At 32.8% G+C, this 15419-nt stretch overlaps 1 protein-coding gene across 3 annotated transcripts in view; it reads right to left on the bottom strand.

Annotated features, from left to right (window-relative positions):
- The window catches only part of TMPRSS15 (transmembrane serine protease 15), a 135170-nt gene extending 131083 nt beyond the window's left edge, over window positions 1-4087 (bottom strand). For 2 of the 3 annotated variants that reach the window (XM_037742433.1, XM_037742443.1), the window contains exon 1: window positions 3757-4087. In XM_037742433.1, the coding sequence (XP_037598361.1) occupies window positions 3757-3901 (145 nt within the window). In that variant the 5' untranslated portion in view covers window positions 3902-4087. The remainder of the gene's footprint in view (window positions 1-3756) is intronic. The other variant, XM_037742438.1, reaches the window with a different exon arrangement.
- Window positions 4088-15419: the final 11332 nt, after the last annotated feature.

The following is a 15419-nucleotide window of genomic DNA, read 5'->3' as shown; positions in this document are numbered from 1 at the left end:
AAATGCCAGATGTAGGTGATGGGGAGGAAGGCAGCAAATCACACTGCCACGTGTGTACCTATGCAACAATTTTGCATGTTCTTCACATGTACCCCAAAACCTAAAATGCAATAAAGTAAATAAATGGGGAAAAAAAAAGAAAGGACACTAAGGAAGCAAAATAAATCTTATGTAGGAATCTGCATTGGATCTTAAACTGGTAAAGGACATTAGTAAAAAAACTGGTTAAATTTGATTAACATATGTCATTTAGTTAACAATATTGTAGAAATGTTAATTTATTGATTGTGACAATTGTACTGTCATTATGTAAAATATTAACATCCAAGGAAGCTGGGTTATATGATAACTCTGTATAATTTTTGTAACTTTTAGTAAGTCTAAAGTGATTTTTAAAAAAGTACAAAAAAGTGTTAAATATAGTATGTGCTTTGAAATCCCCAAAGATTCTGCAAAAAGGCTATTGGAACTGATAAAAGACTTCAGCAAAGTTTCAGGATACAAAATAAATGTAAAATATGAGCTGCATTTCTATACACCAATTACATTCAAGCTGAGAGCCAAATCAAAAATTCAATTCCATTTTCAATTGCCATACAAAAGATAAAATACCTAGGAATATGTCTAACCAAGCACATAAAAGAATCCTACAAGGAGAACCTCAAAGCATCCCTGTAAAAACCAGATAACATAGACAAATGGAAATAATTCCATGCTAATGGATTGGAAGAATCAATGTTGTTAAAATGGTCATACTGTTGAAAGCATCCTAAAAATTCAGTGCTATTCCTATTAAACTGTCAAACTCATTTTTCATAGAATTGCAAAAAATGACTCTAAAATTCATATGGAACTGCGAAAGAGCCAGAATAGTCAAAGCAATCCTAAGCAAAAAGAACAAAGTCAGAGGCATCACATTACAAAATTTCATGCTACACTATAGGGCTATAGTAACTAAAACAGCATGGTAGTGGTACAAAAACGGACACTTGGTCCAATGGAACAGAGTAGAGAAACCACAGTAAAGTAATGCTACACACCTACAGCCATCTAGTCTTTGACAAAGTTGACAAAAATAAACATTGAGGAAAAGACTCTCTAGTCAGTAAACAGTGCTGGTATATCCGGTTAGCCATATGCAGAAGAATGAAACTGGGCCCCTACATTTCACCACATACAAAAATTAACTAAAGATAAATTAAAGATTTAAATTAAGACCTCAAACTCCAACAGTCCTAGAGGAAAACATAGGAAACATTATTCTGGAAATTATTCTTTGCAGATAATTTAGGACTAAATCCTCAAAAGCAGTTTCAACAAAACTGAAAATTGACAAGTGGGATCTAATTAAACTAAAGATTGTCTGCACAGCAAAAAACTATCAAGAAAGTAAACATACAATCTATGGAATGGGAGGAAATACTTGCAAACTATGCATCTGACAAAGGTCTAATATCCAGAATCTACAAGGAACTTAAACAATTGAACAAGCAAAAAATAAACCCATTAAAAAATGGGCAAAAGACATGAACAAACACTTCTTAAAAAAAGTCGTACAAGTGGCCAACAACTATTTGAAAAAAATACTCATCACCACTAATCACCAGAGAAATGTAAATCAAAACCACAATGAGATACCGTCTCATACTGGTCAGAATGGCTATTACTAAAAAGTGAAAAAACAACAGATGTTGGTAAGGCTGCAGAGAAACAAGAACACTTATACACTGTTGATAGAAATGTAAATTAGTTCAGCCACTGTGCAAAGCCATTTGGAGATTTCTCGAAGAACTTCAAACAGAAATACTATTTGACCCAGCAATCCCATTACTGAGTATACATCCAAAAGAAAATAAGTCATTCTACCAAAAAGACACATGCACTCAGACATTTATCACAGCACTGTTTATGATAGCAAAGTCATGAAATCAACCTAGGTGCCCATCAACGGTTTACTGGATAAAGAAAATGTGGTACATATACATCGTGGAATAAGATGCAGCCATAAAAAAGAATGAAATCATGTCTCTTGTAGCAACATGGATGTAGCTAGAGGCCATTATCCTAAGGAAATTAATGCAGGAACAGATAAAACACATACCACATGTTCTCAAGTATAAGTGGGAGCTAAACAGGAGGTACTCATGGACATTAAGATGGTAACAACAGACACTGGGGACTACCAGAAGGGGAGGGTAAAAGGGGCAAGTGTTGACAAACTAACTTTTGGGTACTATGCTCAGTACCTGGATAATGGGATCATTCATACCCCAAACCTCAACACATGCAATATACCCACATAACAAACCTATATATGCATCCCCTGAATCTAAAATAACAGTTTAAAAAGAAAAAAAAGGTAGTATACATTATGGTCTTTGGTGTATTGGTAAAGCATTAACTCGAATCTCTTTTTATACTTAGTTGTTAGCTGTTAAATTTATTACCACTTATAAATGTTTATTTTCTATTTCACTTGTAAAATAACTAACCTTTGTATGTTTATTAAATATCAGGGATTCCAATGGACTTTCAAATGCTTATAGACCCTTCAAGTTATCCACAGCAATTCAATAAGACCAAAACAGCTATATTTTAAAATAGTTTAAGTCAATCTGTATTATCATTTAGTAGTTTGTATAATTATATAAAATATCCACAAAGTTATTAAAAAAAAACCCTTGTGTATGGCTATAGTTTTTAAATAGGCTGGGAATTATACTAATATTATTTTATAAAACTACAGCATATGCATTACATTCTAATTTAAACTTATTAACATTCTAGAATAAAATAGCTAACCCAACAGTTGAGAATTTGATTGGTGAAACTAAAATCACTCACATGTGAAAGACCTTACCCTGTGAATTTTTAGAAAGAATTTATATGTCCATATATAGTTCATCAATTTAAAAATGTAAAAAATTGTCTGAGAAAAAACTCTTAGTATTTAGGTTATTGCTATGCTTTCAATTTTTTAAATTTACCCTATAAATGAATAAGTGCTAAGATGGACTGTAAGTTCTAGATCTGGGTTGTCTAATTTGGAATCTTATTTCTGCTGCCCAACTTAAGCAAGTTACTTCTAGTCTCTGTCTCAGATTCCCCATCTGTGAAATGAGCATAGCAATAATAATTTATACGCTGTAGGCATACAATACATTTCAAGGTATTTTAAAAGTTGTTGGTACAAAGTGAGCTCTAAATAAGAGTTATCATTTCTTATGTTTTTTTCTGTTTATCAAAGTTGCTACTCGGACAGTTTGTGATCTTTTTAAGTCTACATTTATATACAGGTTCTTTTGCATTAGTAGAATTAAAATGGTTAGACTGATAAGAGAATGAAGATCTTATTCTATAGAAATAAACAATATTTTTGTTAACTTTGCATGTTTATGTACTTACATAGTCAACAACATATTAATATATTTGTGATTTAAATTATATCAAAACAAAATCAGAGATCATGAAATCTACTTGATTATATGTTGAAACAAAGGGATTTCTTTAACATTATTTATTTTTAAAAATACTTAGTCTCATGCTTGAATTCTAGGTTAAGTTTTTTTTCAAACTACATACCAATTAATTTTCCTAATATTCTCTGAAGGGAACTACAGAGAAGTATGTGAATGCAACACAAATATCTTGTCATGAAGCCACAGTAATGAATAAAATAGACTTATAGGATAGCTGAAATTCAAGTGTGTACATTCAACTGAGAGCACTTTTATGAGCCAACTCCATGTGACTTACCTTGTTGTGATTCCTTGATTGTCAGCCAGGACACTGCAATTAATCCAGCACAGAGCACTATCAATATGGCAAAGAGAGCTGCAAACATGATTTCATAGGAGCTAAGAGAATGGTGCCTAGAAGATACACTTCTTCTAGACTCCATTTTTGGTTTTGAAGGCTTGCTAATTTAAGAACTTAAAAAGAGTATGAGTAACTCTACCAACTGAAGAGCAAAATCTCTCAAATTTTTAAAGGTGTGTAAAGCAAAAACCACCTGCCTACACTCATACCAGTCAGTGTAAGTGAGTCGTGTATGTTCTTTGGCAAAATTATGTCTCTATACATTAAGTATCATGAAAAGGGTGGTTAATCTTTAAAAAGGTATAAAGGAGTAAAGATGCCTAGAGTTGTAAATGTTAACTACCTGAACAGGACATTTGCCAAGGTGAATAAAATTAAATTCATGTTGTAAACAAAAAAGACACGTTGTCATTTTGAGAACTATTAAGAAAAATGTGAAATTCATGACAGATAAATTAGTCACTGGGCACATGCATTTGATATTCATAGAGCTCCTAACAGATCAACCTTCTACCCTCTGACTCATATTATGCTTAAGATATTTTTCTTGTATGTGGATATAGATATTCTAAAAATAACTTTTAGGTACAGATGTATATAAAATCTAACATATACCTCCTCTCTTTGTGTACACATACATATACATATATTCCTTACGGAAACAATCAACAGTGCTGCACACTTTGTTATGACACCCATGTGAAGCTAATGAATGAGAGTACCTGTCATAAGAGGAATAAAAAATGTGTTTCTATTCTAAGGAAACGTTCTGGGTAGGGCAGACATTGCTCACTTGAACTGGACTTTATCTCTCTAATATGCCAATTAGAACAAGAGAACAGGTTAAGATAACCATAGTTACAGTTGTAGACTTACGCTTTATGGGAAAACCAAAGTTGTTCTCTGATAATTAAATTACAGTGTATCACTGGAATTATTCACACTATGAATAATGAATCCAGGAATTTTAAAATGCAAAAATTAAAACCAAATAAAACCAAATCTATTCTGAAGTAAACCAATGTGCCTTTTTTTTCTGGTAAATAAAACTGGCAGGAGGTAAGAAAGTTTTAGATTAGAAACCCCTAACACACTGAAATTGTGGCATATTACAATGGGCTAAGATGAGCAGTAGCTGCTTTTCTTCTTCTTGACCAATGAAAGAAGAAAATTGCGGTTGCATGCAAATTCTTGCTGATAAAAAATAGAATTATGAGTAAATAAATGAAATTTTGAATTGAATGAATTGTGATTAAATCGATGAAATTATTGATTGCAAATATATTTTTAGAGAATTGACTTAGTACTTATTCTTAAATGCTGTAAAATATACATGAAATCAGAGATATCACTTATGGAACTGGGAGAAGTTTATTTCATTTATATTCTAGGGGACAATTATAATACCTAGGGGAATATATTCAATTATATTCTAGGGGACTATTATATATAGCTAACACAGAAGCAAACCCCTTTTAGAATATCATATAGAGCTTTAAGTTATGTTTCTTTTGACTCTAAAGAAGGAAAGCAGAAGATAGCAAGTGAGTTCACATGTCTGCTTCAAGCATAACATAGATTAATGGATAAAATATTATATTGAAAGCCCAAAATAAGGCATTTAGTTTCAAAAACAAAACTTTTAGTTTCAGATCATAAATTCTCCTCAAATAATGTTTTAAATGATTATATTTAGTATCAAGTAAATAGTGAAAGAATAGCTTTTTAAAATAAAGCAATAATTTATGAAGGATGGACTGAAATTAAACAAACAGGTAAATGTGAAAAATCAATGAATATGACTTGAAATTTTTAAAAAAGTTTATTAAAATAAAACAGACTTGCCCTGTCAGGTAACAACGCTCATTACAAAGCTGTAATATAAAGAGAGTGTTGTATCTGTCCCAGAAAAGAAAACGGCCTCAGTGGAATTAAGTGCTCATAAGGGTGATTCGCATATGGAAACTTCATATTTCAAAAACATAGAACACTAATAATAGGTTAGAAAAGAATGGCAATTCAATACATAGTGCTGCATTGATTTGTTCTCCATCTTCCCATGAAGAACAATCAATCTTCATCTCACACCGTGAAGAAAGAAATTCCAGGCGGATTAAGCACATATAAAAAGCACAGGAAAATTTTAGAAGAAAGTAGAGAAGAATGTTTTTCTAACGATAATATTTTGAAGGAGTTTTTAGAAAATTATTCAGAAATAAAAGGAAAAATCATGAACATTAATAAATTTAGCCAGTAATAACATTGACTTTTTAAACAACAAAACGTATCTACAAAGCAAAACCCTAAGCCACAGACTTGTGTTTTTTTTTCTTTAAACTTTTTTTCAAACTGTATATGTTTTAGTTTGGCTACTACAGAACTGAATTGAGGCAAAAATTTTGGTATGAGGTACTTACATTTATTCTGGAGGCAGTCCAGGGAATTTACCTGCCAAAAATTCATGCTCACTGGTTGAGATGCTTCTGGGACTTCATCTGGCACTTTGAGTTACTCTGTGTGAGTAGAAATCCAGGGAAGTTGACTTGAGTGTTCAAGATGAATGAGAGGGGCTGTGAGTGTCGAATCCTTACAATGACTGCTATGGCTTACAAATAAAAAGCACTACTTAGAAATTAAGGAGAGTTTCTATTGACTAACGGTTAAAAGATAAATAGCAGGCAATTGACAAAAAGTATAAAACCAAACAAAAAAGAAATAAAACAGGAGCACACAAATGTCTACAGGTGGTCAATGTTAATAGTTACTGTGGAATTCTAATGAAAATAAAAAACAAAATATTACTGACCTCAGACATATTAGCAAATATTAAAAGCCTTAGCAATACTTAGTAGTGCCATTTATTGCTTATCCGAGTGAAGATTCAAATAATCATGTTGAATAGCAATTTGGTTAATATCTAGAAAAACTAAATACACACATACAACTGGACTTCCAAATTCCCTTTCCAGTTAAATTTGGGACAAGTAGACAATGAGACAATATTCATTTTAATACAATTTTAGGACCCACAAAATATAGGGAAAACTTAAATGTTCATTAATAGGAAAATGAAAAAGTGAAGTGTCATATTTTTGTAGAATAAAATGTTACACACAAATTTAAATTGCATGAACTAGAGCTGTATGTACTAAATTGGAAATAATACAACGAAACTATGAAAACAAACATGTTTAAAGGGATATATGTGATGTTTCACAACTTAAAATCAAAAAGAAAACCATTTGCTTAGTAATGCAATTGTGTATAATAAAAGTGTACCTGGAAATGATAAATAGAAAATCCAATATGGTGGTTATTTCTAAGCAGAAATGGTGTTGATTAATATAGAAATAGAACAACAAGGGGTATTTGTATTGCATTACTTCTGTTAAAATATTTGTAATAAATTAATGAACCACATAAACGTTGACAGATGACTAGGACATGTGAGTTAATATTCTGCATTTTTTCTAAGTCAAAATTTAAAGGGGAGACATAAGATTGAAGTCCCTGTGATATTATTAATAATTTTCATCTTATCAAGTAATCGTTAAAATTCAAAGAAACTTTATGCACTAAACTTTATTTTTATTTCTTTTTCTTTTCTTTTTTTTTTCAGACAAGGTCTCATTCTGTTACTCAGGGTGGCGTGCAATGGCATGATCCTGGTTTATTGCCACCTCTGCTTCTGGGGCTCAAACAATCCTCCTTCCTCAGACTCCTGAGTACATGGGGCTTGGGCTAAAGGTGTGTGTCATCATGTCCAGATAACTAACTTTCTTTCTATTCTTTCTCTCTCTCTCTTTCTTTCTTTCTTTCTTTCTTCTTTCCTTCTTTTTCTTTTTTTCTTTCTTTCTCTTTTTCTCTCTTTCTTACCTCCCTCCCTCTCTCTCTCTTTCTCTCTTTAACTTTCTTTCTTTCTCTTTTTCTCTCCCTTTCTCTCTCTCTTTCTTTCTTTCTTTTCTTTTCTTTTCTTTCTTTTCTTTCTTTTCTCCCTCTCTCTCTTTCCTTCCCTCCCTCCCTCCCTCCCTCCCTCCCTCCCTCCCTCCCTCCTTCCTTCCTTCCTTCCTTCCTTCCTTCCTTCCTTCCTTCCTTCCTTTCTTCTCTCTTTGCTATTGTAAACAGCACCACAATGAACATATGTGTGCATGTATCTTTATAATAGAACGATTTATGATCCTTTGGGTATATACCCAGTAATGGGATTGCTGGGTCAAATGGAATTTCTATTTCTAAATCCTTGAGGAATCGCCACACTGTATTCCACAATGGTTGTACTAATTTACACTCCCACCAACAGTGTAAAAGTGTTCCTTTTTCTCCACATCCTCTCCAGCATCTGTTGTCTCCAGATTTCTAACTCTTAATGAAAATTTCAGTGAGAAAATTTTTGGTTATCATTTTGGTAATGGAAATGACATATTCTGGTAGGGTAAATAATGAAGTTAAAAAGGCTTGAAGATAGCTGAGTATGGAGTAAGCATAGCCAGTGCTTTAGTTTTTGACTCCTAAAGGTGGACTATAATTATTTTTGCCTAGAGAAAATAAAAGGGTAAGAATATAACAGCTAAGAAAATTATAAGTCTGTTAAGCACTTGATGATATTTTGGAAGCAAACAGACCAGAGAGTTAACAACCATGGCACACAACATATAGTGTTTATTTGTTCAACAAATAAATGGTTTTATACTCTGACTGTATGAAGTAGCAGTAGTAATTGCAGAATCCCTAAAGATTAAGGTCATGAACATTTTTGTGAAATTTCATTCACTGTTCAACACAAGATGAGAAAACTCAAACAGCTTCCATGTTGTCTGGCTGGGCTGTAATCAGATAAATATCATTAATACAGTTACATTTTAAAAACTAATATAAAATAAGAAAATATGTATTCTTTGTCAAAAATACTTCTGGAGATTTCAGAGACCTTTTTTTTCCCCAAAAATACCAGTGTGATAGTCAGTGAACACTCGCAGGATTGATGGTTCAAAGTTGATAGGAGCTTAAGAAGTACACATTTGCTTTTCTCCAAAACTGGTAATTATTTCCTTGACTTTCTATATAATTTTAGCACATTATTCTGAGATCTAATTAGCAAATTATTTATATTTTTGGTTTTTAAAGGGGTGGTAATCTTTATTCATACACATTCTGAAATCTGTTTAATAAACATGTTACTAGGCACAAAAAAGAAGGTGTACCTTTAAATATTATGAAATGTCTGTGTCTCTGAGGATTCTTAACTGCTATAATCTAAGAGATTTGCTTACTGGATATTGTTGTTTGTTGTTTTGACCCTTGAAGAAAAATTTGGCTGGATATAAAAATTTGGTGCTATTCTCTGGCATTGACTATTGAACTAGTCTTCTTTTATGCTTATAAAGTAAAACAGTTATAAAAATCAATTCAATTTTGAGTGAGGGTGTGTCATCATCAATAAGTTCTTTTTTTTAAACCTGTGTTTAAAAGAGCTGATGGATTCTATATTTGCTTAGTTCATTTCCATGTGAGAAATCTTCCTCTTTCTTTTATACTTGACTGCTAATCTGTTGAAGATTAAATCCATGGGTAAGAGAAGTGACAAGTTTTTTTCTTTCTTAGAATTCTGAAGATTTTTTAGTAGCATTATTTTTTTTTCTGACATTGAGCATAATTGTGCCAATATTTGATGCTGTTTTTCCTGCTTTTGTATGTGACATGTTTTACATCTGCCTGAATGCTTCAGAACTATGTTTTCATATGTGAAGTTCAAAAGAGAGTAAACTGGCATTGATTATTCTGAATTAAGCTTTCCTAGAATGTGACATGCCTTTTTCAGTGTTTGTTTCCTTGAAATCTTTTTTGTTTTGTTTTTGTTGTTCAATTTACTAGATGTCTTAATGGAGTTAGGGTCCAATTTCCCTTAGGATGAATTCTCTTAGTCATTTATCTATATACATATTTTTCTCCTAATTATTTCAATATCTGTGTATCCCTCATAGTTTCAAATATATGCAATGTTCAACTGTGTATATCTGTTCTCTGCCATCCCTAATTTACAGATTATTTATGTAATGCTGTTGATTTAAGTTGTAAGTGATTTTCATAATTATAATCTTTCTTTTTTAAATCAAATTCTGGATTTTATTACTGGGTTATTGTATTTGATTCATTTATTAAGTTTTAAAAGTCATAAATAGTACTGCTGAAAATTTTTCTTTGATTGAATTTGCTTCCAAAATCAGTTTTTAGAAATATTTTCTATCCTCCTTCCCTCTCTCCCTCCCTCCCTCCCTCCCTCCCTCCCTCCCTTCCTCCCTTTGTCTTTCCATCTTAGTTATATTCACATGTCTTCCACACTATTTCTTTCCACTTGGTTCATGCTTGTCATAATCCTGCCTGGGTTATTTTTCATTGTTTTCTCATAGAATGGGTTAATGTCCTTACATTTGTAAGAGGTACAATTTTGAAGACCTTAAACTGGATATGTATTTTTTTTTGGTAATTTAAGTGGTTAGAGAAAGGCTCTGAGGCAGGAATATAAATTCATATGAGGCTATATACAGCCTTCTTTTGATGGCCCATATTCCTGTCTCTTTTCTTCAATTTTGTTAAATATCCTGTACAAAGTTTCCTTTGTATTCATGTGAGGTTTATTCTACCTGTGAATGCTTGTGGGATGCCACTGTGCTACATACTATTCTCTACCAATTAGTGAGTAGCATTAAGAAATGACAAGCTCCTAAGGGTTCCTCCCATCTCCACTGGGATCTTGTAAGTCACTGACCCTAGGGGTTGCTAATCTTGAGATATTTTCCCTTTTTTTATTTCAAGTTGCCTACTTAATAGTTTGACCTGTTTTTCTACAGACTCTAAAATATTAATAAAAATTAAAAATTGTTTTGAGTTTCTTTTCAGCAATATTGATGAGGAAAAGAGAGTTTGTGCATGAATAATAAAAAGAGCCATGTCGAATCCCTTACTATTTTTGTTACTGGACGGAGTTTATGCCTCAACTTTGTTTTTCTGTTTGTTTTTTGTTTGTCTGTTTTCCTGCTGATGAGTTTTTGTGATATTTTTGACTGGTTAGTAACCAGTTTGTACAATTGAATTATATTCTAGAGAAGGAGGTTTTAAGCTTAAGCTCCACTTAAATTTTACTCAAAAGTCCAACCAATGTAATTTCTGACCTAAAGAACTAAAGACTATGCCAATTTTGTTCAACTTAAGGACTATATCAACTTTAGCCAGAATAATACCTAAATATTAATTTAGATGTTATAATAAGCTCACTGGCTTTAAAAATGTATGCATGGACAATATCATTAGTATTTTATCTACAATATTAAAAAACCACCAAATCTAGTATTTAGCTGATTATTACTTTACAGAAGGATACAAGGAAACTGAAAATGCACAAACTAAAAATGCCTTAAATTAGTAATAATCTCTTGCATTGTTTACAATCCCATTAAACAGAAGTTGTATTCCTCTGCTACTTCTAGGTTAATAGTAAAGGAAGCCCGTAAGTTTGATACATAGTAGGATATTCTGTTTGAAATATTTTAATTTCTAAAAAGTGTATTTGCCATTCAAAAGGATGGTATGTTGTTGTAAAAGTGTCACTAGACATGTTGACAGAAGACCCAGCTGTGTATATAACCATTGACACTTACCAGGTATTCTTGGGCATTTTGCTAAAACTTTCTTTGAGCTTCAGTTTTCTATTTTAGAGAACAAAGTTATTGATCTTAAAATCACTTTCATTTCTAAAATTTTATGACTTCATGATTTTTATGGTTTCTTCCAAAGGAAAGTCTATGATTTATGTCTCTTTACATTAAAAAGTCTTTTTCTCCTGAGATTTATTTCAGATATTCACCTAAAAATCACCTATGTGAGACTTTCTTTTAAAACATTTTCTTAAGATCTTTTCCTTCATATCTCCCAGTGACCTTTCATTCTCTTTGCAATTCCTTTTTATCCTCTCTTGTCTGACTACAGTGAAACCATATTTACTTTCCCTTTGCTAATGCAAATTCTGCTTCCTCTCTCTTCATCCTTTGTTCCCGCTCCACATGTGGTTTTTTTACCTTGCCATATGAAAGTCACTCTCACCAAGCATATTTCCCTAATCTACTTTTGTCTGTAAAGTGGATTATGAAACTTTTGAATAAAAGGCATTATACCAGAACATGCTGAACTGCATAGCATTTAACTCTTCCAAAGGAAAGAACTCTATTTGTGGCAGTATTCAAAAATAGACCTGAATTTCAGGAAAGAAAAATGAAGTAGGCTGGGAAAGATAGGTTTTTCCTCATAGGGGTTACCACAGTTTTTATAGCATCCTTGTTGGTTAGTAGGAAGCTTTGGAAAAATAACAGCATGTTCTTCCCTATCAGCTGCTAGTTTAGGTCATTTTCAAAGAAACCCCCTATGTACCCAGAATCCTAACCAATTCACAACACCATGATTTTCTATTGTTGTGCCAGCCACAGCTGTAGCCCTGGCAAGATTTATCTTCTCACCGTGTTATTTTTTAACTTTAATAACTTTAGTGCCCAGAGGTCAAAAGATTATTTGATATTGAAAGAGAGTGAGCCTACTTGCCAGATTTTCTCAGTGCTCTTTTACCTAACTGTCCTGCTATCATCACCAAAGTGTTATATCAATCTTTACTTTTTGCACAGAATAAATTTTCCACATCAGCTTGCTACGTTCTTACAGTCTTAACACAATCCCATGAAGCTTGCCCTGTTTTCTTTTCCGACTGAAAGAATAAAGATAAAATCCAACTAAGGGATCAGCAAATTAAGAAACTAAAAGTTCCTGACCTGGTCTGGACCTCTAAATTCCCAAGTAAAAATTTGCATTTCATGTTTCTGACTATGTCTTTTTAGCCACCATCCAAATAAATTCATTGGGTAATATTTTGCACTGGGTAAATACACGGCTTCTTTGCTGCTTCTTTATTTTTAACAATGTCAGTTTTGAGAACAAGATGACCAGGTACGTCGTGTGATTTTGCTTAAATAGTGTTGTACTGTACCCAGAATTATGTGTTTGATTAATGCGTCTGGTAACCTGTTGCTGCTCCTGCTCCTGCTGAGTTGGGACTATTAAAATAAAACTAAAATAAAATTTAAAATAAAATAACTCACAATAACCAGGGAGCTTTTATTATTAAGTCATTTTTTTTTTTTTTTTTTTTTTTTTAGGACAGTGAAGTCAATGACAGATGCATGAGTTTTGTAAAGTTGGTTAGGTGTAGGGATTTAGCAGCATAATAACATGTTCAGTTAAATTCCTTACATTAGATCCTTGGATACGTTGTGCAAAATTAAGATAAATTTTAAATAAATATAATTGTGGTGGAGAGCATTCTCTCTCTATATTAATTCATCCCTTCCTTTCGCTTTTTAGTGATGAAACTTCCTGAGTCTTACCTGTGGGCCACAAGCTACCTGCCCTAGTTTTCAGTCTTTCTTCAGTTTAGATGTGGTCATGTGTAGGTTGCTTTTACAATAAAATTGTAACTATGAGTTTGAATTAGAAATTTAAGTATAATTCGTAATACATATTTTCTTTTGTTTTTCTTTTTTAGAGATGGAGTCTCGTTTTGTCTCCCAAGCTGGAGTACAGTGGAGCAATCTCGGCTTACTGCAACCTCTGGCTCCTGGGTTCAAGCAATTCTCTGCCTCAGCCTCCCAAGTAACTGGGATTACAGGCACCCGACACTACACCCAGCTAACTTTTCTTTTTCTTCTTTCCTTCTTTCTTTCTCTTTCTTTCTTTCTTCCTTTCTTTCTTCCCTCCCTCCCTCCCTCCCTCCCCCCCTCTCTCTCTTTCTTTCTTTCTTTCTTTCTTTCTTTCTTTCTTTCTTTCTTTCTTTCTTTCTTTCTTTCTTTCTTTCTTTCTTTCTTTCTTTTCTTTTTTTCTTTCTATTTTTTCTTTTTTGTATTTTTGGTGTAGACAAGATTTCACCATCTTGATCAGGCTGGTCTTTGACTCCTGACCTTGTGATCTACCCGCCTTGGCCTCCCAAAGTGCTGGGATTACAGGCGTGAGCCACCGTACCCGGCCCTCTTTCTTTCTTTATTTTTTTAAGACAGGGTCTTGGTCTGTCACCCAGGCTGCAGTGCAGTGGTGTGATCACAGCTCACTGCAACCACAACTTCCTGGTCTCAAGTGATCTTCCCACCTCAGCCTCCTGGGTAGTTTGGGACCACAAGCACATGCCACCCATCCCAGCCATCTTTTTTAGTTTTTGTAGAGACAGGGACATAATGCATTTTAAAAAACATTTAAAGGTATTTGTTTAGAAAGTGCTTAGTTGTTTATGTGATAGTAGTAATTCTTTATTTATAATATTTTAATGACATTTTTTCTTCTACTAATTATTTCAGCACAGAAATATATATATAGACTTAAGAAATGTATAGAAACTGAACAGGCTGCCATTAGAATGTTAAGATATTATTTCTGTTTTTTTGTTACTTTTAATTTTTTAAAATTCTTACAACTTAAAATATTTATAGTTCATTGTTAACAGCTTTATTAAGAAACAAATCACTGGACATATTTAATGTATACAATTTGATGAGTTCAGACAAATGCCAACAATGTAAAATTATCACCATAATCAAGGAATACACATGTCCAAACAACTCCCAATATTTCTTTGTGTCCCCTTGCTTTTGTGTGTGTGGGAGTGAGTGTCTGGTAGGAACATAACATGAGCTTTGACCTTTTTCTTACCAAATTTTGAAATACACAATATCATATTGTTACTAGGCACTATGCTATACAGCAAATCTCTATAACTTATTTATCTTGCACAATAACAATTTTATACCTATTGAATTCTTCATTTTCCAACTCTCCGGACCTTGGCAATTATTATTGTATTGTCTGCTTCTATGAGTTCAAGTGTTGTAGATACCTCACATAATCAGAATCATGCATTATTGTTTTCTCGTATGAGTGGATTATTTCACTTAGCATAATGTCTTCCAGGTTCATCCATGTTGCTGCAAATAGCAGAATTTCCTTTCCTTTTAAGGCAGAATAATAATCCATTGAATGCATATATCAAATGCTTCTTTATCCATTTATCTGTCAAAGGACACTTAGGTTGTTTTTATATCTTGGCTATTGCGAATAATGTTGCAGTAAACATGGGGCAGAGATGCGGATATCTCTTTGTGACCCTGGTTTCAATTTCTTGGGATATATAACCAGAAGTGGGATTTCTGGATCATATGGTAGTTCTATTTTTAATTTTTTAAGGAACTTCCATATTATTTTCCATAGCTGTTGCACCATTTTACAATCCTACTAACACCATATAACGGTTCCAATTTTTCTACCTTGTTGCCAGCACTTATCTTTTGTTTCTTTTTTTGATAGTAGACACCCAAAAAGTATGAGGTGATGTCATTCATTGTAGTTTCAATTTGTATTTCCCTATTGATTAGACATTTTGAACATTTTTTTATACACCTGCTGGCCATTTCTGTGTTTTCTTTGGAGAAATGTCTATCAGGGTACATGCCCATTTTTAAATTCAGGTTTCTTGTCTTTTTGCTATTGATTTGGTTGAGTTCCTTACATATTTTTGA

The sequence above is a fragment of the Cebus imitator genome, unplaced genomic scaffold (genome assembly GCF_001604975.1).
Source record: "Cebus imitator isolate Cc_AM_T3 unplaced genomic scaffold, Cebus_imitator-1.0 Scaffold7, whole genome shotgun sequence".
In the NCBI taxonomy this organism is placed as follows: domain Eukaryota; kingdom Metazoa; phylum Chordata; class Mammalia; order Primates; family Cebidae; genus Cebus; species Cebus imitator.
Note: the sequence above shows the minus strand (reverse complement) of the source record. Positions and strands in the feature narration are given on the sequence as shown.